At 40.8% G+C, this 27,673-nt stretch overlaps 1 protein-coding gene across 1 annotated transcript in view; it reads left to right on the top strand.

The window, feature by feature from the left end:
• iqca1 (IQ motif containing with AAA domain 1) overlaps positions 1 to 27,673 on the top strand; it is a 161,723-nt gene that overhangs the window by 81,217 nt on the left and 52,833 nt on the right. The window contains exons 10-13 of the mRNA XM_059647116.1: positions 1,677 to 1,783; positions 14,919 to 15,005; positions 23,087 to 23,142; positions 27,354 to 27,436. Coding sequence (XP_059503099.1) covers positions 1,677 to 1,783; positions 14,919 to 15,005; positions 23,087 to 23,142; positions 27,354 to 27,436 — 333 coding nt within the window. The remainder of the gene's footprint in view (positions 1 to 1,676; positions 1,784 to 14,918; positions 15,006 to 23,086; positions 23,143 to 27,353; positions 27,437 to 27,673) is intronic.

The raw sequence follows: 27,673 nt of genomic DNA, 5'->3' as shown, positions 1-27,673 counted from the left end.
ATTCTGTAGCTACACAAATGGAGCCGTGCTCATTAGAGAAGCGTGCATAAAGTCAGGAACTGCTTCTAATCATCTACCTCTAAAAGATTATTGATCTTTCAATCTGGTAACTTCCTGGAGAGAAGGAATACCAGATTTAAGCTTCACAGATAACCCTTGAATTTTGTGGAATTGTTGACAATTGTTGTGGAAGTTATTTATAAGAATACCGCATAAGATGCTGGTTAACAAAATTAAGTTTTGTATTTTGAGTTTAGGTATCAGTGTGGACAGAAAAATTGACTGAAGAACAGAAAAGAAGAAAAGTATGGACATTCTTCATACTGGAAGACAGTGGGGGTGCCCCCCTAGGTTTTGTGTTCGATACACTACTTTTTGGCATAAGTTACTCCTTTCGGCCACTCGACAGTGTTAATTGACGGGGTGGTTTTAATTTAGGTTTGTCTGAGAAAAGAAACATGCCGGTAAAATCTAATACGTCAAGGATTTCTGTTTCCAAAAATTGCCTAACTGCTGTCGCTACTGGTATCCTGTCTTTCATTCAGAGGAAAGTGGGAGAGGACCATAACAAGAATGTGAAAGAGCCTTCATGACATTGTAAATGGCTGGCACACGTCCTAATTACCAAGGGGTTAATCCAACTTGTTTCGGGATGTTGTTTTACAAATTTCTGGAGAGAAACAGAGTACCACTTCCAGTACTCCCACCAAGATTCTAATTGAATTTTAGGTTCTTTTTCACTTTTTTGACACTTATGTATACTTTTAAAAAATATTGACTTCACCCATTTTAAAAAATGGACCATGGCTAGCTGTGAATGCTGGCTGAAAAACAGAGAATCCTGGAGAAACTCAACAGGCGTGGCAGCATCTGTCGTGCTAACATTTGTTCTTAACTGAAGAGGAGTCAGACCGGTCTTGAAACAGTAACTCTGGATTTTCCACACAGATGCAGCCAGACCTACTGAGTTTCTTCAGCATTCTGTGTATTTGCCTCAGATTACCAGTATCCGCAGTATTTGATTTTATTTGAATAGAGTGGCTCTCCATATGTCCTGTGATGATATTGCGACTCTCTTTTTCAAATCATTATCCTATGATTCCTGTCTTTCAGGTAGACTAACTCCGGATTCCATTGTATCAATTGATATGAAGGATAGACACTTAGATAAGTACATGAATCGGAAAGGTTTGAAGGGAAATAGGCTAGGGGCAGGCAGGTGGGATTACTTTAGTTTGGGATTATGTCTGGGATGGATTAGTAGGACTAGAGGGTCTGTTTTTGTACTGTCTCTCTCTGTGACTACTTATATCTAACCAAATAGGCAACTTCCTGCAAAACAACTGCCAACTTTGTTGGTTTGTCAATTTCCTGACAGGAGGTGCCAGGATAGGCCAAGTGATTGGCCTTTGATATTTTTCTTCTCTCTGCGTGGTGAATCCAGATCTCCTAAAAACACAGTCTTCTTCACCTTCTGTCTACAGTGCTAGAGTGAGTGCTGGATCTAACTCGCTGCACAATACGCAAAAGCGGAAAATGGGGTCTTTTTTTTCATACCACTTCCTGTTTCTGCCTCGGGGAGAAGCAAATGGGAGACGATGGTAGCATTTGTTACAATATTGACCATCTGCTTTGTCAATAAAGTCTCAACTTCTTTTCCTCTTCTTGTGCTGCAGTGATATGGAAGAACAGAAATGAGGATTCAAACCCCTCCCAGAAGTACGTAGCTGAACTCATCAAGGAAGAGAAACGCAAAGAGGTGGAGTTGGAAATCAGGGTGCAGGTATCAAAGAAGTAGTCCAAAAAAAAGTAACCAATCTCGCTTTGTCACAGTGGTACTCAAGATCACAATCACAACAAACTCTAGGAAAAGTTGATACATGGCCTTAGAATTTCCTCTTCTGTAAATCAGCAATATAAAATCAAGATCGATTGTATTGTTTTTCACTCTAACTCATTCTTTCCCGTTAGGCTGTTCAGCATTCAACTTCCACCAATCACCTCTTTCTCCTACAGCCCAGTTTTTAGAATCTCCAGCTTGTGGTGACATTCATTCACTGGCTCTTCATTCACTTTATATTCCCTCATGATTTTTTTTCCAATCCTGGCATTACTTTTTTTCCTTCCCAAATCAGTCAAGAAATTGAGATAACAAAGTGTAGAGCTGGACGAACACAGCAGGCCAAGCAGCGTTTTAGGAGCACAAAAGCTGACGTTTCAGGCCTAGACTCTTCGTCAGAAAAAGGGCCTGAAACATCAGCTTTTCTGCTCCTGAGATGCTGCTTGGCCTGCTGTGTTCATCCAGCTCCACACTTTGTTATCTCGCATTCTCCAGCATCTGCAGTTCCCATTATCTCAGTCAAGAAATTTCCTGACTCCTAAACCCAACTCAGGAGACACCGCTGGAGTTTCTGACTATTGGTGGTAGGCTCATGTTGGAGTCAGGCCTGTTGACCTGGGAAGCAATGCACACACAGGGATGGGCCTTATGCAGGGGAATGCTTCTCATTGTAGATACGAAAGGAAAACCTGAAAGGATTCCTGCCATGAGGCAGAAAATAGTCACACGTTGCTCAGAGGAAACATCAACTATAATAGTTATCCAAATGGTAGCTGACATTGGAAGCATACTCTACCATACATTTTCCAGAGGACGACACAGTTAATACTATTCATTGTATTCATGTCATAAATAAGGAACACGTTCTACAAAGTTAATACTGGAAAAACTTCACAAGGTTCTGTTGTGACTCTGAAAGGAGGAATGCATTGGCAATCACGTTCCATTACCCTATGAGACACACTAAAATGTTTCAGCAAATTACCCAAATTGTGCAATTTGTCTTTCTTTAGTATAATATACAGTGTTAAAAAATGTCCATTAGGCTTCTCTAATAAACTGAAAATAACTTTCATTGTAAGCATGTCTTATTCTTTCAAGAAGTGGCAAAACAAAAAAAAAGAGAAAAACTAAACCACTATTCAGAATTCACCTATTTCCTGTTAATCCCACGTGTACATATTTGTACACAGACAAGATAATGCAGCACACTCTGCAGAGGTATTACAGGTTTGAAAAAAGATTGGCCAAAAAAGTGAAAAGATTCTTTTGGATTAAAGATATGAGTTCAGAAGGTAGAATGGGTTAACCTCACATAATTCTTTAGATTTGCTGTTTACAAGATCAAATTCTTGATGGTAACAGATCTTCAGATCAAATTTCAGATTCACATGGGAAACAGTTCGGCCCTAATGTTTGAAACTTTTTTCCGGCTTTCAAACTCCTTCATTGTGAGAGCTTTTAGCTAGTTTTGCTCTAAGATTTGTTTCTTACTGACTGAGAGAGAGAGCTGCTTTCTGCTGTGAGCCTGATCAACAAATGTTCACATCATGGCCTCTAAAAGCACACAGCAGCCTCAGTCCAAAGGCCATTGAGAGGCCATAAAAAGCACAGATTCTGTTGTCCAGCAAGTATGGGTTGGGAAAGCGTGCTGATAATAAAGCCCCAGTAATACCAGGATGATCACACAAGTGAAATGTTTCATTAAATTCCTCAAAGTTCTCAACATTCCTGTGTAATGAACTCGGTTTGACTTTGACCAGGGTTCTGGACTTAAAAACAGACTACTGTTCATTTCAGAGATAATGGGAACTGCAGATGCTGGAGAATCCGAGATAACAAAATGTGAAGCTGGACAAACACAGCAGCCAAGCAGGAGCACAAAAGCTGATGTTTCGGGCCTTGGGCTCCACACTTTGTTATCTCTACTATTCATTTCAATTCAATACATTTTAATTACAGGCAAACAGTATATCAATTACCAATTCATAACTGTCTGACTTACGCTCCACTTCTTCTTAAATCCCTGCTCAGAAATGTCAACAGAGATAGACAAATAAAAGATATCAGTGTTATTTGTTGAGAAAGAAATATTTGAGAAATACAGTTAAAGACTGTCGGCAGTCAGAATTATACAAGATGCCCTTTTGCCTCGTCTGAGTCTTTCTGATCTTCTATCTTCTGTGCTCCAAGTCCACTTAGTTTTTTAATTGAAGGCACAAGGCAGTTGGCACATTAAATGTCCAATCCCTCAGTCACTGATTACAGACAGCATCTTACAGGCAAATGGTCAGTGAGAATCGCTAGCTACCTTCCAATTCTTTGTTACCACTCTGCAAAAAGAGAAAGGCAACTGTCTTTTTTTTATATTCTGCAATCTTTTTGCTGCTGTGTCGGTCACGTACAGGTTGTCCATCTGCCCAGGAACTAATCAGAGAGTTGCTGACATGTGGAGTATTCCTGGCCCATGCAACTGGTCCTGATTGAAAAACCAGTCAGCGGCCTGACTCTTGGCAAAGCTGCCCTGAACACACACTGTGAGCACCAATTAATTCAGCAATCCTCCCCAGCTGCTTCAACAGCACAACAGCATTATTGCAATTCACAATGAGTTCGATTAACTTATTTTAAAGCTGCAGCATCTCTTTCCACACTCTGTTTGGTTTAAATCAGTTTCCTTTTCCCATTTTGGTCCACAATCCAAAACTAAAGAAAATTAGCAGGATGTGGTTTTGACAAGAGTCATTCAGTTCCCCTTTTATCTCTTTCAAATGTTCCATTGGACTCTTCTCCTAAAATCCTCAGTATTATATGAATCCTGGCACATTCCAGGGCTCTGTGTGGGGACTCCTTGGTGTGGTCATACACTGCCTGACCACTCAAGGAAAGGAAGGATGTGCTGTTTATGGAGATGTCCACTTGACGATTCAATGCCTTTTTTATAGTGACATTAGTCTTGCTCAGTTTCCTGCCTTTTCTGCAAAACCCTTGATTCCCTCACCTTGAAAATACTTAATGACCCAAGGTCAACAGCCCGCTGTAGTAAAGAATTCTACTGATTCACAACCCTCTGAGAGAAGAAATTCTTCCTCATTTCTTTGTGACCCCTTAGTTTGAGATTATGTCCCCTCCAGTTCTAGACTCTTCCCACAAGGGAACTTAATCTTTCTGCATCCATCCTGTCAAGTTCTCCAGGAGTCTTATTGTTTCAATAAGGCCGCTTCTCATTTATGTACATTCCAATGAATAGGCCCCATCTACCCAACCTCTCCTCATAGTCCTGGTATTAACCTAGTGAACCTTCTCTCAACTGCCTCCAATGCCAGTATATTGTCCCTTTGATAAGGGACCCAAAACTATCAGTTGTGATCTGAATAGTGCCTTGTATAGTTTTAGGAAGATGTCCCTAATTTTATACTCCATTTCCTTTGAAGTAAAGGCCAACATTCCACTTGCTTTCTCTGTTACCTTCTGAACTTGAATGTTAGCTTTCAGTGATTCATGGTATAGACTCTTAAACCCTGTTCTGTAGCTTCCTGCAGATTTTCTCCAGTTAGATAATATTCAGTTCCTATATAAAAACCGAAAGAACTGCAGATGCTATAAATCAGGAACAAAAACAAAGTTGCTGGAAAAGCTCAGCTGGTCTGGCAGCATCTGTGAAGGAGAAAACAGAGTTAACATTTCGGGTCCGGTGACCCTTCCTCAGAACTGATGGTGGCTGGGTAAATGTCAGTTTATATGCAGAAAATAGGGAGGTGGGTGGGGTGGGGAGTAAACGACAGGATGGAGTCCAAAGAGAGAGAAAGACAGTTAGACAGACAAAGGAGTTGCTAACGATCAGGCTGGGAGGGTGAATAGTTGTTAATGGGGACGGTTAGTGACTAACAACAGGGGATTTGTAGTAGCAGGCTATGTCGTAACAAGGCCTGGTGTGTGGGGTGAGGGCTGGGACATGGGAGAGTTTAGGCCCTAAAATTATTGAACTCAATATTGGGTCTGGAGGGCTGTAGGGTCCCCAAGCGGAAAATGAGGTGTTGTTCCTCCAGCTTGTGTTGGGCATCACTGGAACACTGTAGCAAGCTGGAGACAGAGATGTTGGCCAGGGAGCAAGGTGGTGCATTGAAGTGGCAGGCAACAGGTAGTTCAGGGTCTTTTTTGCAAGCAGAACGTAGATGTGCTGTGAAGCAGTTGCCAAGCCTATGCTTTGTTTCCCCAATGTCGAGAAGACCACATTGTGAGCAGCGAATGCAGTAGACTAGATTCTTGGAAGTGCAGGTGAAGTGTTGCTTCACCTGGAAGGTATGTTTGGGCCCTTGGATACTGGGGAGCGAGGAGGTAATTGGGCAGGTGTTGCACCTTCGCCCCAGATGCCATTTCCGCCACCTCCAACAAGATGCTACCACCAGACACTTATTCCCCTCCCCTCCCTTGTCCACTTTCTGCAGGGACTGTTCCCTCCAGGACACCCTGGTCCACACTTCCTTCACCCCCAACGCCTCCCCACAGCCCTGCAGCACTTTCCCCTGTAACCGGCGAAGGTGCAACACCTGCCCATTTATCTCCTCCCTCCCTAGAATCCAAGGGCCCAAACATACCTTCCAGGTCCTTTAAGCTCCTCACTTCATGTTTGAATGGGTTAATTAAAAATATCTACAATGAACCAGAGTGAAACGTACAGTGAGAAAAGGGGTAATAAAGAGACAGACATAAAAGAAGGTGAAAAACACTGCTATAATGAATGACAGAGAGAGGCATTCAATAAAGGAAAGAGCAGACAGAAGGGAGAGACAGATAGAGAAATGAGACGCTGTGAGATCGAGCGGGGTTGAATGGAGGTAAACATATAAGGGAAGGAGCTGAAATACGTACAGACGCAGAGAGGAATGGAGGAGAAAACTAAGAAATGGTAAGTCAGAGAGAAGATAGCTAAGTTAATAAGACAAACAAAGGGAAAAAAAAGTCAGTTTTTTTGAAATAACAAGGTGTAGAGCTGGATGAACACAGCAGGCCAAGCAGCATCAGAGGAACAGGAAAGCTGACGTTTGGGCCTAGACCCTTCTTCAGACAAATTGTTATTTATGATCTGCAATGATTTATGAAAGCTTGATGCACTCAGAGTTCTGTGATAGATTCAATGTTCGAAAGGTTTTTGTGTTTCCTTTGGTTGTATATTGTCATTGGTGATGTGTTCTGTGATCCAGCCATGAGAAAATATTTGCCTAAAATATAAGAATAAAAAATGTTCTAATTCTAATTGTTAAATATTTTATTCAAAGAAAGTGACATGAGGTTTCTCCTTTTGTGTTAATTGTTCTTAGCCTGACGAACTTGAAAGTATAGAACTGCCTTAAATGTCAGAAAAGCAAGGCTGATTGTGCTTTTGATTGCATTTAAGCCACTTCTGCTTGAAAATACTCATGAAAATAGTGAATGAACACAGAAATGTCCTACTGTCGTAGCATAATTATTGTTTCCTCAGTTAATAAATTAGTCAATTTGTGATTTTCCTTTGTTCAGAAATCATTCATTACTTTCAATGGAGAAAGAAATAGCCAGCTTGTGCCAATAGCTTTACTCCAATTCTTAAAAACTCTTAAATCCTTCCTTTCTGACTCATATACAACACTGACCCATTTAGCCTCAAATTCAATAGTCTAACAAATATTTAGTCATTTTCACAAATATTTGTGAAAAAGAGCAATTTGTTAGCCCTCAAATTGTAAACTTGACATGGTTGTTTAATAACATGGATTGTCAAATTGGATCTATTGATAAGTAATGCAACTTACATCCCACAGGAAGAAGCTTCGATTTTAGTTACCAATTACAGTTTCTAAACCTGTGTAAAATTTCAAGTCTAACTTGTTTACCTTCAGCTGCCATCTGCAAAGAATAACAAGATAAAGGATTCTTTTTCCCAATGTTTTAATTAATTCAAAAAAGAAATTTTAAGGACATATCATTGTTCTAATGCAGTTGTTTGAAGTAACTGGATCTTACAGCTAATTTTAGCCTAACCTACCCAAAGGCTTGGATTTGCTTCCCATTTACAGCCCGCCAGTTTTCAACATGGATGGAAAAGTTGGGTGGATGTGTAAAACATGTGGCATATTAATCCTATCAATTTAGTCTTGGATCAAGTTGAATTGAGTAGATTGAGAATAGTAATGATTTTGTGGCTAAATCTTACCCTATCACTTTAAAGACACCTCACATATTTATTGAGAAAATATGTGAGCTGAAATGTTTTCTTTATTTTTTTTTGGCACAGTAAACCGAAATTTGGAGATCATGGAATGTTAACTGGAAATCACACACGATACAAATTTAGTTTCTGCAATCTGTTGTACAAATTTTGTAAACATCATTTGAGGAGCTGACCCTATGCAAAAAAAATTAGGAGGCACACCCAGAGTATCAATGAGTCACCAACTGGCACTTTCAGACATGAGCTAGATATGATGAATGACCTTTTGTGCTGATACTTTATTATGCTATGACTTTATAATTGCAGCCCAATAGAACGAAAAAATGGTTTTGCATTTTTTTTAAAAAGTCGTGTTCTGTAATTTAACTCTCAAATTGTGGATTGCTAATAATCCATATTTTGAGAGATAAACCTATTTTCAATCATTAGTTAATTTGTACCAAGCAAATGGTCTTGTATACTTTGTAAAAGTCATGTTCAGTCATATAAAATCAGCAGTGAGAGATATGTTATTGAGGCATGCTTTTGAAGTATTTCATCTTGCACTAATTGAATTAGATACAAGAAAGAACATTTTAAAGGGGCACCAATTTATATGGAATGAGACAAAGAACTTTTATTTGGTGAGGCTTTGCCATAGAGAATGTGCCAGGGAATAGTTGTCCCCCAAATTTTTGTTTAATTGAAAGGACACAATTTTTGGACACATTATTTATCTTTACAGAACAATTTTATTGCTGGTTTGATGCCAGGGTACGTGCTCATGACTGTTTGATCATAGCAAACAGCATATCACTTCAGCTGTTTGCAACAGGCAGAATACTGACCATCGTGAATCAGCCTGTGCTCATAAAACTCCGAACATTGTATTGAACATGAAATGTGATTCTGGGATTTGGAAGCACTGATTGATTACTCCTGAGTTTATTAAGTCATTTTTTTTTCTCTGAGATTTGTGCAATTTTGGAATTCTGTCTCAAAAGGCAGTGGAAATTAGATCATTAATTGTTTTTAAGGCAGGGGTAATTAGGTGTTCTTGTAGGGCAAGGTAATCAGTGATTACTGGATGTAAATTGGGATGTGGAATTCAGAACAAAAAGAGATAAGCCATGATCTTACTGACTGGCAGAGCAAGGTTGAGAGGCTGAATAGCTGACTTTTGTTCCTAATTCATCTGTTTGTATGAGAGCAGGGCATTAGAGGGCAAAATCAACGGTGCAGGACTTCATTACTGTATTGAAATTTTCATAAACGTTTTAAACGTAAAGTACTTTTTTTATGTACTTAGATGTTACCTATTTTCTGGCTTGTTTTCTTCCAAGGAAACTATTAGCAGTCTCCAAAACATTGTTCTGCATGAGTTGGACACATTTTTCCCTGCCTTCACCCACATCCCTTGCAAATTCAGCCGGACAAGGAATGCCTGTTTTGCCTTACAGTCTTAACAGTAGATTTGTGGAATGGTCATAGGACACAAGGAAGTCATTTGGTGTTTTGACTGGCTTTCTGCCACAGTGATTCAGCTGATCCTATTTGATCTGACCTTTTACTTAGCAGTGCAAATTTCTCTCTTTAGGTGCTCATCCAGTTTGTTTTTGGAAGTCATGATTGAATCTGCCTCTGCCACACCCTCAGCGAATGTCGTCCCAATGTTATTCACACATTTCTGTATATGGAACTACTGCAATTGTACACATTTATGTGTAGGCCCATCCCTTCCACAATAAAAGCCCTTCTTTTGAAAATTACTGTTTGCGCCGTTTCATGAGGACCTCTAATTTGACGTGCTCGCAGGTCTTGCACATTTTGAGCAATAATTGACTCTCCCATTGGTATCACCGGTTGGCCCTATGCCACAGGTATGCCTCCCATTATAGAGGAGGTCTGTTAATCAGTTGTCTTCCAGAAGATTGCTTAGAGTGGGCAAACCACAGTCAGGGTCTCTTTGGGATCTGCAAACAGTCCCAATGCCATTAAACTTTAAAATCCAGAAGCTACCTGCCAACACATCAGTTTTAGTTCTGGTTATATAAAGGTGCTTCCTGACTTCCTTGCTTTTGTGCCTCTACTTATAAAACTTAAGACCTTGGATGCTTTTTGGTGCCATTCTGCCACCTTCAGTTCTGAGGGCTTCCATTATTCTCAGCAATCCTGCTGTCCGACACTTTCAATGCCTTTCAACAGTTTATACGTTATACAAACATTTGCAGAACTATTTTTTATCGCCTTTCTCTGTTTCTGCATCAAAAAGGAGTGCACACTTTTCCAAATGGAAGCTTCTTCTAGCCTTGGTAATGAATTTCCAATGACCTCCTCTTCACCAACAGTCAGCTGACTGACCTGCACATTAATGTTATCATTATATGGTTTACAGACATCCAGAATTCTTAGGCAACCTGTATTCAAAAGGGTGTGCCCCTGCTGCCTGTGTTGATTCTCCCACAGGCCAATTGTGCAGGATTCAAAAATGAAAACTAGAATTGAATTAGAATCCTGAAAATATTACAAGTAGAGCAACTAACTTATGACTGGGTAGGTTCCTTCGCTCTGGAAACTATTTGTTTGGTTGCCTCTCCCTCTCTGTCTCGTTTGATCAAAATCTCTTTGACAGTAGTTACAGATGCTCCTGGTGGCTTATTTTTGCAATGCACTTTTATCTCATGTCAGTGATAAAATGAATTCTTCAAGCTGCCATTCGTATTTCTCATGTAACTGGCATCCACCAATTTCCTGTGCATATTGGACACTGAGGAAATTACAGTATTTTCCTAAATTGTCTCTTTCTTGGACAGAGGTATAGTAATGACCCCTAGTCCTCCAGTGCTACTAATACATCCATTGAGAATTGAAAGGTTTCGATCAATACCTCACCTATTTCTCCCTTTGATTCTTTCAGAACTTAGAATGCAGATCTTGTCCAAGTGACAAATACTGATCTTTTTGTACACCTTCTTTATTTACAAATATTCTGTCCATTTGTTCTTCGTACAACATTCTCATCATTTGCTTGATTGATGGGTGAATTACATATTGATGACTTGGGTTTATAAATTGTAGAATAGAATGTGGAAGCAAAGGCATCGAGTCACATTTTTTTAAAACACAGCTTTAGGCCTCAACTAGAGTATTGTAGACAATTTTGGTTTCTAAATTTAAGGAATAAATGAAAGACCTTTGAAAGCTACAGAGGAGATTTACTATGAATGAAAGACTGAGGAGAGGTTTGGAAATGTTAGAACCATTCAGCTTGGAACAGCGCAGGGTTAATGGATGATCCAGTAAAGATTTTTTAAATAATGAGGGATTTTGAAAGTATAAATATTAGAACTATAACTAAAAGTAGTTGTTTTAGACTTAGTGGCAGAAAGTTTTACAGGGTGATAAGAATTTTTTTCAATCATCAAGTTGTCAGGATCTGGATGAAATCTTCCTGAAAAGTTTGTGAAAGCTGATTGATTTATAATTTTAAAAGCAAGTTTGACAAGTGTTTAAAGATAAGGAAATTACAGGGTTAGGAAGAAATCTTTTTAAAAAAGGTGAAACTAAACACAGATCAATGGCATTAGTAAAGTTAAATTTGTTTTTAATTCTGTCTGGAATTTATTACCTCAGCCAATCCATAAGGTACTGTGTTTCAGATAAATTACAGTCTAACAGGTTGTTAAATTGCAAAACACTTCACTCAAACATGGTGAGAGCGTGTTAACTGTTTTGTTCCACACATTGAAGTTGTTGGAATGATTGGAATTGTCTAAAATGGGTTCTTTTCAACATTAATGGCACTCCCCTCTTTCCTTCTCCCTATTAAGTTGTGAATTTATTGCAGCACCCAGGAAGCAGAACCAAGCTGTATTATCCACATCTCTGATCACAAGGAATGCCATCTGTTTTGATGATGCCATCTTCTACAGGGGGCTCTGAGCTGTGTCCAACCATTTCCTGCATTTCTGCCCTAAGTGAAAGCGATGACCTTTAGTGGGGAGGTGATGACCTAGTAGCATTATCACTGGACTGTTAACCCAGAGACTCAGATAATGTCCTGGAACTCCAGTTTCGAACACTCCCATGGCAGATAGTGGAATTTGAATTCAATAGATATCTGGAATTAAGAGTCAAATATGACCATTAATCCATTGCTGATTATTGGAAAAATCCATCTGAGTCATTAATGCTCTTCAGGGAAGAAAACTGCCAACCTTACCAGGTTTGGTCTACATGTGAATCCAGACCCGCAACAATGTTGTTGACTCTTAACTGCCTAACTGGCAACACCTCCTACTGTGAATGAATAAAAAGAAAAAAAATCACCCCTTCTCTTCCCTTCCACAATACAGGGCTCCCCTCATCCTCACCTGCCACCCCACCAGCATCCACATCCAAAGTATTATTAGTTGCCAATTCCACCACCTCCAGCAGGATGCCATCACCAAACACACTTTCCCTTCCCTTCGCTTCTCACCATTTCACAGGGACTGTTGCCTCCAGGACACCCTGGTCCCTTGCTCCTCCACTGCCAGCATTTCCCCACACTCCACCCGGCACCTTTTCATGATATATTGCAGAACGTGTAATACCTGCCTGTTTACCTCCTCCCTTCTCACCATTCAAGGCCCCAGGCACATCTTCCAGGTGAAACTCACAATGTGATCTGCTGTACATTGGGGAGACAAAATGTATACTGGGCAACTGCTGGAAGGAATGCCTACATTCTGTCCTCACAGAGAGTGCCACTTCGATACAGCACTGTGTTCCCTGTCCAACATCTCTGTCTCAGGCTTGCTGTAGTACTTCAGCAAGGCTCAGTGCTATTTGGAAGAATAGCATCTCATTTTCCACTCAAGGACCCTGCACCCTTCAGGACTCAACACTGAGATCAATAATTTTAGAATCTGTACAACTTCTCCCATGTCCTTACTCCACTCCCACACACCAAGTCTTACCATCACATGGGCCGCTTCATCTCTGCCATTTTTCACCCACAAATAATCACCATTTGTAAATTTTCATTCTCCTTGACTCACCATTATCTGTCCTTTTGTCTGCCCAATTGCTGTTCTGTCTTTCTGGGCTCAATCTCCACCTGTTGTTTACTCCTTTATTCCTATCTCTTCACCTCCTGTCTTCAACACATATACCACCTTTTCCCAGCTACAACTGGTCCCAAAGAAGGGTCATTGGAGTCAAAATGTTAACTCTGTTTTTCTCCCTCTACAGATCTGCTGAGTTTCTCTGGCAATTTCTGTTTGTGTCTCTGCTCACAATCTGAATTCTTCATTTGCTATCGTAATCACATCATGAAATCTAAAATAAAAATAGAAAATGGTAGAAATGTAACAGGTGTCAGCAATTATAAAGACAAAGGAAACATCTGCTAATCCTTTAAATAGTGACATATATCAAAACTTGAGTCCTTCAATAAAACAAAGAAAGGAGGCAAGAACATCAGATAATGATGAAGTGCCATAAGAATCAGGTTTCCTGTCACAAAGTAACAGGCAATTTTACAATTTATGAGATGTCCTTTTTCCTCACCAATGTTTGTTGCTTTATGTGGGCAACATTTCTTGACTGTATCTGTCCTATTTAATCACACCCCGACTCTCCTGCTTTACAATGGGTAGTATGCCTTTTACTATCACCTCCCAACTGACCAGCCAAGCACATCCCCTATTTCTATCATTTACAGTGTAATTCCATCACTAAGCATACTTTTTTTCACCGTTCTGTGCTGTGATTCTGCAGGAGCTGTTCTATCAACATTAGACCTCTTGATTCTCCTGTTTCTCTAACGCGCCTTCAATTCATTCTTTTGCTGGTTTGACATCATTTTTGCTTTACTAATACACTTTTAATGTTTTACAAGATGATCTTTCCTTATGTCTTTTGCACCTTTCTACCTTGATTCTAAAAACCTTTCATGAGTAATTGACAGGGGCCCCGTTGTGGTCCAGTGGTAGTGAACACTGTCCTGAACCAGAAGGCTGGGTTTAAGTCTCACCTGCTCCAGACTTGCATAATAACATCTCTGAATATGTTGATTAGGAAAATAAAAAGCTTAAACTCTTTTAACTAACTATTGGTGATGAGTAAGCAAATTCTAAAGTGGGCATTTACCTAATTGTCTTTCCCTTTCACCTTCAATTTTTAAAAATCGAATATTGCAACATCTAGAATTTATATGGAGCTCTTTTTCTCCAGGTGTTAATAAATTGTATTAAATTTCTAGCAATATTTTTGGTTTAATTAAATGTTTTTGAGTTATTTTACATTTTGCACATGCTAAGCAGTTTTTTTTCATTTATGTACATGTGCATAAATGGAATGTGATCTTATTCCGTAGCAGCTCAAGCAGAGCTTATGTATGAAGAGCCATTGATAATGCAAAAGTTTTTATTAATACCAGGGTTTGAGCTATAGAGAGAGGCTGTATAGGCTGGGGCTATTTTCCCTGGAACGTTGGAGACTGAAGTGTGATTTTGTAGAGGTTTGTAAAATCATGAGGGGCAGGACATGGTGAATAGTCAAGGTCTTTTCCCCAGAGTAGGGGAGTCCAAAACTAGTGGGCACAGGTCTTGGACGAGAGGGGAAAGACTTAAAAGGGACCAAATGGGGAACTTTTTCAAGCAGAGACCAATGTATGTATGAAATGAGCTGCCAGAGGAAGTGGTGGAGGATGGTTCAATTACAATATTTAAAAGTCAACTGGATGGGTGCATGAATAAGAAGAGTTTAGAGGGATTTGGGCCAACTGCTGACAAATGGGATTAGATTAAATTAGAATATCTGACCAGCAAGGACAAGTTGGACAGAAAGGTTTGTTTCCATGCTGTACAGCTCTATGACCCTGTGTGCTCTTTCATATTGCAGGTAGATGAACTAATGAGACAGGAACTGAAGAACTTAAAACTAGCAGTGGACAGGGATAAAGGTTCAAAGAAGAAAGGTGGCAAGAAGGTAAGCATCCCTGTTCACTCATGCACGAGATACTGAAGTGAGGCTGCAGTGAAGTTTCCGTGAAGAGCTATTAGCATAAGCCCAAGCATAAAATATGCCATGAACCAAGAGAACTGAGTAACGTTATACATTGTAATCAGTTTGTGACTGAAACAAGTCAATTTAGCATGTAGAAAAAGGAAAAAGATTAACAAAAACAAGTGGAATTTCCAAAATGTGAGTAGTTTTTCAACTGGCGATTTTGTGTTCTTGATCGCATTTTCATTTGGCATTAATTGATCTTCTGTACCTTATCATTTGACTGAATGTGGCCCAATTTAAACTGAATTTAATTGAATCACAGCAACATCTAGAGGGAAATTACTCTCGGTTGAGTACTGGCCAGTAGCAATTCGCTAGCACTGGATTCGTGTAATCATGGATACTAAGGCACCCAGACATCTGGCAGCAATGTAATGGTCATCACCCCAACCTCCCAACCCCATACAGGCCTCATAATCATGTACTCATCATAAATAGAAAGCGCGACATAACACCAGCGCTTCGTCGGAGGCTCACTGAAGATGTTACCTAGAATGGTGACGAAACGTCTGAAAACGAACCTTCCAGCTCAGTGAGCAAACCCACATCCATGTACTCATCAGTCCGACCGAAAGGTGTGTCCAGTTTTGTGGGTGAGGACTGTTCCAAATGACTGGACTTTGCAAAAACATGTACACTTCAGCATAAAGAGGTCTTGGGTTATGCTTATGTTTAACATTCGTTGAACTTTTGCACTTTTTCATTTGATTACGCCCAGATCATGCTGATATCTGTTGTACAAGATAGTGGACCTAAAAGGATTAATGTGTAGACTGCATGATGGTCTCCCAATCAGATGGTGAAATACAGGCTTGGATGGGGATGAAGTAGAAGAGGTCAGGATTTTGAAGGCTATGGACTTGCCGAATAATTTAAGACTCCCAGTAATCTTAGTAGATATTATTATTAAACCTATTCAGAAATGTTATTACACACCTCTGAAGTAGGGGGGACATGAACCTGGGTCTCCTGGCTCAGACATAGGGACGCTACTGTTGGGTCACTACCAGCCATCTCAGTAACTATATCTCACAAGTTGTAATCTGTGTCTAATTGCTGAAATGCACTAAGCTATGTTTGGTGAAGATGAGCTGCTTCTTGTTAAGACTGTCGTTGTTGCAGTACCACTGTAAAACAAATAGTTCCTTAAACCCAATCAAGGCAAGAATCACAAAACCTGAAAATACTGCAACATCTAAGTAAAAATCATGTGGTCATACCAAGTTGATACAGTGCTCTGAGAACTCAATCAAGATTGAATTTCCTTGCAAAAAGAACCAACCAGAAATGTGAGGTCTTCTGAGCATGGTCTCTTGATAATTTGTCAGCTGCATTAAAGACTATGAATAAGCACATGTGATCACCAAAAGAAGGAAAATACCAAATTGCCTTTTTCCTTTGGATATATCTGGTCCCACAGTTGTAATTCATCAGGTAAGCAAGATTAAATGTCACTTTGTTGACAGTCACTTCAGATTAACTAATTCAAAATTTGGTGTGTAAGTTACTCAATTCCTTTCCTGTCTTTTTGCCTATATAGGCACTTGAAAAGTAACCAGCAATCATATGTGAAAATAACTTCACTGTACAAAGTGACAAATTTATTTTTAATTGTATTTTAACCTTTCTATGCACGTTAAAACAAACATTTGTGTCCCTACATCGGATCGTGAGACACTGCTCATGCTATGGAAATACAAACATGCAAAAATGTCAACTGGAGCTGCCAGCCACTTCTGGTTGGACCACCTAGCAAGGCCTGACTGTCAGGGTACTGGTGTGTGGATACTAAAATGCCACTGGAAGCATACAGAGTAGATGGCTCAAAGTCTCAAACTGCCACTTTAATTGCTTCAGGCTGCTTATGAGGACCTAGACCACATCTGCCCCTCACCCATTGCCTTGCACCCCACCCTCACCAATCACACAATTTAAAGAGCTAATGTGCAACTTTCAGTTTGTGTCCTTTTAATTTTCTTTTGCTGGTGCAAAATCAGTGGATGTACAGTGTTTGTTGAAGACTTTACAAACCTTCACATTTATAAGAAAGTGAAACTTGTTTTTGACTGTTAAGTCAAGGGATTTGGAAGGACCATGAGTGAGTTCCTGCATCAGTAATAGTTGCTATATTTAGGATTTTTTCCTTAATTATTCATTCATGAGATATGGGCATCATTGGCATTTGTTACCCATTCCAATTTTCCACAGGGCAGCTAAGAGGCAACCATATCACTTTGGGTCTGGAGTCAGATAGAGGCTAGGTGACGTAAAGATGGCAGATTTTCTTCTCTAAAAGACATTAGTCAACCTGTGGTATACTGCATCCATTGTACCCGGTGCGGCTACCTCTACATTGGAGAAACCAAGCGGAGGCTTGGAGACCGCTTTGCAGAACACCTCCGCTCAGTTCGCAACAAAAAACTGCACCTCCCAGTCGCAAACCATTTCCACTCCCCCTCCCATTCTCTAGATGACATGTCCATCATGGGCCTCCTGCACTGCCACAATGATGCCACCCGAAGGTTGCAGGAACAGCAACTCATATTCCGCCTGGGAACCCTGCAGCCATATGGTATCAATGTGGACTTCACCAGTTTCCAAATGTCCTCTTCCCCTACTGCATCCCTAAACCAGCCTAGTTCGTCCCCTCCCCCCACTGCACCACACAACCAGCCCAGCTCTTCCCCCCCACCCACTGCATCCCAAAACCAGTCCAACCTGTCTCTGCCTCCCTAACCTGTTCTTCCTCTCACCCATCCCTTCCTCCCACACCAAGCCGCACCCCCAGCTACCTACTAACCTCATCCCACCTCCTTGCCTGTCCGTCTTCCCTGGACTGACCTATCCCCTCCCTACCTCCCCACCTATACTCTCTCCACCTATCTTCTTTTCTGTCCATCTTCGGCCCGCCTCCCCTTCTCTCCCTATTTATTCCAGCTCCCTCTCCCCATCCCCCTCTCTGATGAAGGGCCCAGGCCCGAAACGTCAGCTTTTGTGCTCCTGAGATGCTGCTTGGCCTGCTGTGTTCATCCAGCCTCACATTTTATTATCTTGGAATTCTCCAGCATCTGCAGTTTCCATTATCTCTGACATTAGTCAACCTGATGGGTTTTTACAACAATCAACAGTGGTTACATGATCATCATTAGTCTTGCTTTTTATTTTACATCTTTATTGAATTCCAACTTTGCCATCTGTCTTGATGGGATCCAAACCTATGCCCCATTAACATTTGGAGAGAGCAAGAACTGCAGGTGCTGGAATCAGAGTCAATACAGTGTGGAGCTGGAGGAACACAGCAGGTCCGGCAGCATCAGAGGAGCAGGAAAGTCAATGTTTTGGATCAAGATCGCCGACCCGAAACATTGACTTTCCTGCTTCTCTGATGCTGCCTGACCTGCTGCATTCCTCCAGCTCCACAATGTATTATCCCCTGATCATTAGCCTTGGGTTCTGGATTACTATTCCGGTGAGAGCAAGAGTTTGTAATGGAGCCCAAGCAGCAGACAGGAGAATCAATGTGCAATGACAGGAGGAGACCTTTTTAAGAAAAGAGTCTGTCTTTCCCACTTCTGTCAAATGCATCACCTCCAACATATTTGTATTAAACTTTATTGAAATTCTACCTTCCTCATCCTTGTAAAAATATATCGTTTTCTTTGACCCTAATGGATCCCTAACAGGCCCTATCTCACCACTTATTATCTCTTTGTTATGTAAATGCCAGCAGAAGATTTTTGGTTCATTTTTATGTCAACTGCCATCCTGTCCACGTTGGGCTGGATTTTATGCTCTCGTGCTTGCATCTTTGAAGATGAAGGTGCTTATGAAAACCAGAAAGTGGCCTACCGTCTGTGTACCAGCCTGCCCTGGAGCTGTGTCTCAATTTTATGAGGATTAGTGGAACTGTCAGGTTGGCCAATCAGCTTTGGGAATATTGAGGCCCTTCAGTGGTCTGCTAATCATCACTTAAGGGAAGCCTATGCCATGTGGGAAGCTTGATACCTTTAGCTGTGTGGGCTGATGTCTGGCAAGGTTCACCTCCTAAGGGCAATTGTCTCCGTTCACCTACCCCACCAACCTCTCAACCTTGGACTCCAGTCATCCTCAGCTGGGCCTCATCACAGCCTGTCAGTACTCCTCTTCTCCGGAACTGCCTATTGGCAGCAGTGAAAATCAGTACCATGTGGTTCTGCTGGGAGAATGGAGTTGCCAGGTGACTAATTGACTGACAATTCTCCACAGCAGGACTCTTACCCCATCCCACTTCCCCACAATTAGGGCAGAAATCTCACTTACAATTAAGATTGCTCCCAGTGTTTTGTGTGTGTGTGTGTGTGTCGTGCGCGCCACAGGGCCTTTGTTCTGTAGACCTCAATGTTTCTAACATTGTATTTGGCCTGGATCTTATTTGAAAAATTCACACGATACACATCATGAACACTTTTTGTTTGGCTGCGTTATGTTCCTATTTTCCCTGACCATGAACGGACACTGGTTTCGGGCCCCAAACTTTACACCCTTGTTGAACTGTGTGCAGCTTGTATTTGAAAGATTTCCTCCTTAAGGATCACCTAATGGTATTGTTTTCCTTGTTGGTCTTTGGTTCCATTTTACCCTGGCTATCAGCCCTCTCAGATTGAAGCTCAGACGTTTTGTGCACTTGGCTTACATCAAACCCCATCACCAGATCTAGCAATAATTCCTTCCTTGTTAGACTTGGAACATACTGTTGAAAGAAGTTCTCTTAAATATATTTCATAAACTCTTCCCTTTCTTTATCCATTTTACTCTAACTTTATTCCAATTGATATTTAAGTAATTAAAGTGCTTCAATTTCACCACACTGTAGTTCTTGCAAATCTGTAATATCCCTGCAGATGTGTTCTACTTTTCTTGCATTATTTGGAAGTCAGTGGAGTTCAGAACTCACACCCTCATATACCTCATTTACATGCATCTTCCGTTAATGTCATAGTCATCTCCTTCTGCCTTCACACTTCTCGAGCCATTCAGTCATGGCAAGGACATGACCTAGACATAGTACCACACAATCATTGACATGTGCCTTTTCCATTGTAAATTGATGCCATGCTGGTTTAATACCATTGCTGTGGATCTCTATGCTCAAAGAAGCATGCAGACTTCATAGCATTCCACCAATCTGGACCCTTTCTTACTTATGAGGCTTCAGATTGAGTTGCAGGAAATGGCTCACCTCAGGGACCACTTGGCTCACTTCAGACATTGCTTCTGGCTTTCATGAAAGTCAGAGACTTGTTCTCGGTAAAATTTTTGTAGCTGCAGCCTGCTTTAGAAAACCCATACCCTCTTCCCAGAAAAGTACCTCTCTTGATCCTCTGCTTTCTGTCCTGGTCATGTTTTGAGCCATAGCCCCATATCTGGGTCAGGTCCACTCTGATTGTAAGCACAAGCTTCCAACAAAGCACAGGACAGCATTTCCACAAACTCTGTCCTGTAGATCAAAAATTAATCAGTTGAAATATGTTGAGGAATATTTCAAATAGCACTGATGCAGCTTACAGCTGAATCTTACAGCTGAAAATGCGACCCTTGAATGGCAGGCAAATTTACCCAATCAACCAATAGGGTCAGAGATAATGGGAACTGCAGATGCTGGAGATTCCAAGATAATAAAATGTGAGGCTGGATGAACACAGCAGGCCAAGCAGCATCTCAGGAGCACAATACAATAGGGTCTAAGTTTGAAACGGGGAAACAACACTTTCACAACATGGACAGAAACAGTGTAGTTTTGCGAATTTGGTAGGCATCACATCAATAAATTAGGCCTTAGGACATTGCGACAATGCCAAATTAGTCGCTTCCAGTGTACAAGAGGAATGTCCCTGTACATATCTTTCCCAAAGTATTGCACTAGACAGCCCATGCTGGCTGCTGCTGGTAGTACAGCGTGCACAAGCAGAAGAGATTCAGCTTCCATGGCACTCCCTGCAGCAACTCTACAGACAGAAAATCCGCACCCATGACATTTACTTTTATACATTTGCTCATGCAAGCATGCATTGCTGAACCCTAATTTCTCTGGAGAAGGTGGTGGTAGGCTGTCTTGAAACTGTCCTGTTAGGATGAAGCCTGAGGATTTTCATCCTGTAGCATTGAAAGGACCTCAATACAGTTAGTGTGTAGCTGGAGGTGATTGTGTTTCTATACACCTGCTGTGCCTGTCCTCCCACGTGATAGAGGCCAAAGCTTTGAAAAGTGCTACTGACTGAAGCTGGGCAAGTTGCCACTATGCATCAGAGGTGAAAGTAATGAATGTTGAAGGTGGTGGTTACGGTGTCACCAAGAGGGCTGTTTTGGCTTAGATGGTGTTTTGAATCATGAGCATTGCTGGAATTGCAACCATATAGGTAAGTGGGGAATATTGCATCACACTTGAGCCTTGTAGATGGTGGACAGGCTTTGGAGAGTCAGGAGGTGAGTTACTAGCCATAGAATTCCCAGCCTCTGATCTGTTCTTGTAACCGTTTTATTTATATGGCAGGTGCAGTTCAGTTTAATATCAATGATAACCCCCCAGCAGATTAAAAGTGAGGATATTCAGTAATGATAAAGCCACTGACTTTTAAGGAGATTGCATTAGATTCTGAGTTATTTCAGATGATCGTTGCTTGGCAGTTTTGCAGTATGAGTCTTACTTGCAACTTCTCAGTTTAAGCCTGAGAATTTGTCCAGGTTCTGTTGCATATACACAGAGGCTGTTTCAGTATATGAGAAATCGTGAATGGTGCTGAACATTATGTAATCATCAGCAAATATTCCCACTTCTGATCTTTTAACTAAGGGAAGGTTGTCGATGATGTAGTGGAAAACAATTGGGTCTAGGATGCTACCCTGGGGATTTCTTCAAGTAATTGTACAGTCATGCCCATTTAGACTATTTTAATTTACTGTGTTTCTTCATGTAAATTGCCAACAGTGTAGCAGTACTAATCAACTGAAAGTTATGTTTAGATTTTGGAATGTCCCATAAATTGACAGACAGTGATACTATACGCTGGAACTGACCATACACCCTCGTAAATAATTTACAATATTCTTTTTGGAAGATATTTATCAACATCTGGATAATCCTTACCAGTTAATTCAGGAAACCAGCCTAAAAAAATCACTCTGTATAATACACAAACTAACTTGAAAGCAAGTGATTCTGTATCTCTTGCCTATCGGTGCTCTGGAATAAACCTCCCTATGTTGTAAGGAGATTTCAAAACAGCAGCAACAAATGCTGGCTAACTGCATAGTGGGCTTTATTCAGCTAAGGTCAACGGTTTTCTTGATACAAGTCCTACAATTTGTGATGAGTTAGCTGATGGGTCTCTACCATGAGCTTTGGTACTGTTGAGCCAAACATGCAAAGAAAGTTATGTAGTATTCCCATTCCCAGTTGATTTTGAGAAACGTTTGGCTAGGTAACAACTACAATTTGAATTAAATACAACTGAAACATTTTCTGCAGTTTAATGATCTGTTGATAGTTATGTAAAAACTTTCACAAGTTATGTAATTGAAAAGTTAACCAAATATTTACTTTGTGTTGGCTCTTGAGTGATGGTGCAAAGCAGAGATTTTTGCTTTTGTGTAGTTTCATTTGGGGCATTAATAGTCAATCACATAGAGTGATTTGAACTATAGACCTAATTGACACATTATTTTCCATAAAGAACAAGTAATAAATCATTTGACTTTTTTTATGACAATCCAGCAGCTCTCAAAATGATTTCTGTGACATTTAGATAGAATTTGGACTCATTGCTGCAGGGTGTCATGAATGTACAATATTGTTCTCTAGATATTGATATTTCTGACAATGAATTTTACAGTTTTAATCTTTATGGAATACAGTAGTTAATAAATCTCTTTTTAAAAACAGGTGTTTGCACATTGGATGACTTTCTAACGAATGTTAGAATTTTTTGTTCTATTAATGCATTGTGTTTCCTGGTTTCATGCAGAAAAAAGCCAAGAAAGGAAAAAAGAAGAAAAAAGAAAAAGACTTTACAATGCACAGGTAGAGATCAAACTGGAAACAGACATATTGTGATTCTTTCTGAGCTATTGTGCAAATTAAATTTTAATCAAGCTTTCAATGAAACAAAACTGTAACTAATTGGCTGGATGATACATTCACCAACCCAGTGTACTTTTAAGTGGGGATCATGTAGAATAAGGTGAATACACAATCCCCCACCTTTCTACCCATTCCTGCGTTCAACCTCGTAATACAGTGGGTAGGTAGACTCTAAAACTGGCATCTGCAAATAAGTAATTACGAGTCAATCGAGCTTGTTTAAAGCTGTGTTGACCCTAATATTACCTTGGCCATGCCTTTGTCCTCATCATTCCCTCCCCCTCTTCCGAAGATGGAAAATCTCTTTCTGCCCAAACACCCTGATTTACATGGATCCAGAGTTCATGGGATCTCATTTGTGGGCAGGCCCTGAGTCTGAACAGTAACCACTGAAGAACCTTGGCACTGCAGGGCCTGTTGGAGTTGCTGACCATCCAGATTGGCGAGGAGCTTGAGAGGATGGGAGTGGAGTGAGCTTCAGAATCACAAAGCTGAACAATAATTCCAAGGTAATTGCAAAGTATAGCTACGTGTGGAGATGTTAAATAAAGAGGCACACAGAGTACACCAAAAGAAAGCGAGGGAAGAAACTAGTTCTTTTATCTGCAATTACAGGACCTAATTTCTGAATGTTTTACACCCCTTGTATTACAGAGATTCAGGAAAGAGGCAGTGGCATAATGGTAATGTTACCAGGCTATATTGAACTAGTAATCCAGAACCCCAGGTTCATGTGCATCAGTCCATCGAGTCTGCACCGACCATCTGACGAGCACCCCACTCAAACCAACCAATGCCCATAACCCTACATTTGTCGTGACTATTCCGCCTAGCCTGGACATCCCAGGACACTGTGGGGCAACTGAGCATGGCCAGTACACCTAATCTGCACATTGTAGGGTTATGGGAGGAAACCGGAGCACCTGGAGGAAACCCATTCAGACACGGGGAAAACGTGCTAACTCCACACAGACAGCCACCGGAGGGTGGAATCAACCCCGGGTCCCTGCTGATGTGAAACAGCAGTGCTGACCGCTGAGCCACTGTGCTGCATGTTCTGGGGATAGGAGTTCAAATCCTGCCGCAGCAAATGATAACATGTGAATTCCGTAAAAATTTGGAATAAATGGTCAATGGTGACTGTGTAATCACTGACTGTCATAAAATGGCAACATGACTCCAGACCCAGAGCGATGTGGTAGACTCTTAACTGCTCTCTGGACATTGGGGGATGCAGAGTAAAGGTGTGGCACACCCATCTTGTGAATAAATGAAACAAAAGGCAGTGCTAGAAGACAGACCATTTCGGAGCGAGATCAGCAGCTTAAAACAGACCATGACCATCTGTAAGGACAGAATCTTACGGGGATCTTAGACAAGTTAAGGCACATTGCCTATATTTGAGGTCCTGGCCTGCAGACAGCCTCCAGTACTACACAAGGGTTGGACACAGTCAGTCACACAGGGCAGTTAGAATCAGGGTCCCTTCTTCATAAGAGGTAAGATGTAGAATGTTGGCTGCACATCATCCTGTCCTGCCTCTTTCTGCCCTATTGGATTAAGGGCTCCCTCCTGGATTAAGAGCAAGACAGGTGTTAAGGATGATGAAAGTGCTTAGAACAGTTGTTAGTGTTGATGAAGGTGGGAATTTGTCCTGTGTGAGTGAGTTAGCAGTGTGGTAGAGCCGTGATGGATTGGTGTAGATGACAGCAAAGGAGTGAAGATGTTGCAGACAGTAGTGAGAGAGGTGGAACGTGACGATGGTTCGGAGTTGGAACAGAAGCAGAGAGTGAGTGAGTGTGTGTGAGAAGTATCATACGGGAGTATGGTGGCATGTATACTGGCAGAGTGGAGAAAGTCATCAATGTTTTTGCCACACAATTGATCATCACTAAAGATGGATGACACTGCACTGGTCCTGTCAACTTTGGATCAGGCTTGCATGATCTGATGTTGTAACCATTACTGATGGACCTGGAGGAAGAGGACATCTTGCATCTGCACCACCCCTGGCTAGAAGGTTCTCCAGGTTGGTAGAGGATGCACTTCTAAGGTGTCATGGTGCTTGGCTTGATCTTGGCTCTGGTGGTACCTGGCATGGTGCCAAGTGGTGAACTTGCAACACATTGACATCAACACCTGGGGAGACACAAGAGGACATCAAGAAAACTAACTTAGGGCAAGCCGATGTCTCCACCGCTGAGCACAGTCCCCTCCTATGTTTAGGAACAACAAGCTTCCTTAGGTACATAAGTTCATTTGTCTGGTGAGTAATACATGTGCAGAGACCTGTCCTGAGGGTTCTGTGTGATACTTAACAGAAATGCTATGGTCATTGAACCTCTTCCTTCATTTGATCCAGTTTCTCTCTACCAAATTCTGTCTGCTCACCATGGTTCTGACCTCTACCTACACCTGCTTGGCCTGGGAGGATGGCCTTCTCTTGCTGTCATATGGGAAGAGGCCCTCATTCCCTTCCCTCACTGTGTTCAGAAGGACTTCAGATTTGGCTTCAGCAAAATGAGAAGCTGCCCTGTCCCATATTCCTGGCCTCTTCCTGTTTTGCTCCATCTTTATTCCAGGAACTAATGCAGCAAAATGGCGGCCTTAGGGAGTTTAAGTCAGGACTGCTCTCATCCTTTCTCTCGTCCATTCCTACCCGATGCCTGCTAAATGTCCACTCTATTCACCCCATCTAGCCAATCAACAGTTGATCGTATGAAAAATTAGAGTCTATGATTGAATCTGTCCAGTACTGGAATTAAAATGCAGAACCAGTCCCAAAATGCATTCCGCTGGAAATCCCACTCTCTAATCGGTTACTAATAGGTGAAATGTATCTTCGAATTATTAAATGCCTATGTGGTATGGTGTAAATAACTTATAAATGTTGCTTCCCACCTCAATTTGAACAAACAGAATCTACAGAGAACGTTTTTATATTAACCATTTGATTGGCCCAGAGTTACTATACACCATTGGTTTAAAGCAGTCAAACCATTGTTTTTAACATCAGGCTCAATCAAAACAACAGCAGTAAACATTGAACAGATGGATAATACACTGACATGCATGGACATTTACGAAGTGCTGCTTTCTCAGGATCAAACATGACAGCTTTTTGTCATACTAAACACAAAACATCCAATGTAGTGGGACTCAGACTTTGAATAAACCAAGAAAGGTTTGAAGTTTCTTCCTTGAAATCAAAACTGTGTATAAAGTCTTTAGGTATGCCAGGCAAATGAAATATTCACAGTATTTCATTCACTTCAATGTACAGGTAATGGCACATTTACAATGGGTTGAAATTGTTATAAGGTTTCACAGTTTAATATTATTAATTTATTGGATAAGTTTATTTTATTTGAGATGTTTCTTAAGTCCTCTATGTAACTCCATTCACCTCAAACAAATTAACATTAAAAATTACTGCAAAACTGAAATATCATAAAATCAAAGATCCAACCCGGGCAGTTAAAAAGAGGCAAGGAAGAAATAAGGACTCATGACCCTTGTTTGAATATTCAAACAACCTGAGTGAGAGCTTCTGTCACACCTGGACTGGCTAGTTGAGTTCATTTATTCAGCTTTTAAATTTATATTGATCCTGGCTGACTTGTGCAAGATGAACGAATTCCCAGATCTCTGACAAGGAATCTCTGTCCAGAAACCAAGCACTACTGACACATAACAAAAAATGTGAAATAATACCAGGCAAGCCAAATGACCACGTGCAACCAAACTGCTCTAAACGCAACTTCATTCTGATGCACAAGGATCTGACGCAAAACGAGGTTATTTGCTGGCACAATGACTCTGCAAATATAAAAAAAAGTTCACGTTGACCCTGTTTGTAATGATCTTTTTATGATATTGCCCTGCAAGTGAATATAACTATCCAGTATGAGCAAAAGAGTTGCAACTGCATTAAAACATCTGTATAGAATGACACTCTACAAAAGGAATCCATTCAGTCCATCATACCAACATGGTATACACACAACCATTTAAATTGGTCAAGTTGCACTTCCTTGGATATATAAAACACCACAGGGGCGATGGCCAATATGCGATCAATGAACACGGAGACCTGAAACATGTTAGAAACAGGGATGTATGTACTAAAAGTTAATCTTGAATTTTCATAGGACAATTGATTCGCTTTATGAAGAATTAATACGTGAAGGTCTTCTCGTACGACCAAGAAATGTGCAACTCTCTGATTTTTTAGGTATGGAGAAAATCTTTCTACCTTTGCAGTTGATACATATAAGCTGAATTAGTGATCCAGCTCTACACCTTGTTATCTGTAAGTGATCTGTTGCAGCAAGTTCAGGGCAGTAGCTGCTGCAGCAAGATTCCACCTAAGATCTTGGATCACACAGGTAGTGATAACTTTACCAGACATTTTCAGCGTACCTACGATATGAAGAATGTTTGCATATTTTAATCTATCTCATTCTTCCAG

The sequence above is a fragment of the Stegostoma tigrinum genome, chromosome 7, assembly GCF_030684315.1.
Source record: "Stegostoma tigrinum isolate sSteTig4 chromosome 7, sSteTig4.hap1, whole genome shotgun sequence".
In the NCBI taxonomy this organism is placed as follows: Eukaryota; Metazoa; Chordata; class Chondrichthyes; order Orectolobiformes; family Stegostomatidae; genus Stegostoma; species Stegostoma tigrinum.
Note: the sequence above shows the minus strand (reverse complement) of the source record. Positions and strands in the feature narration are given on the sequence as shown.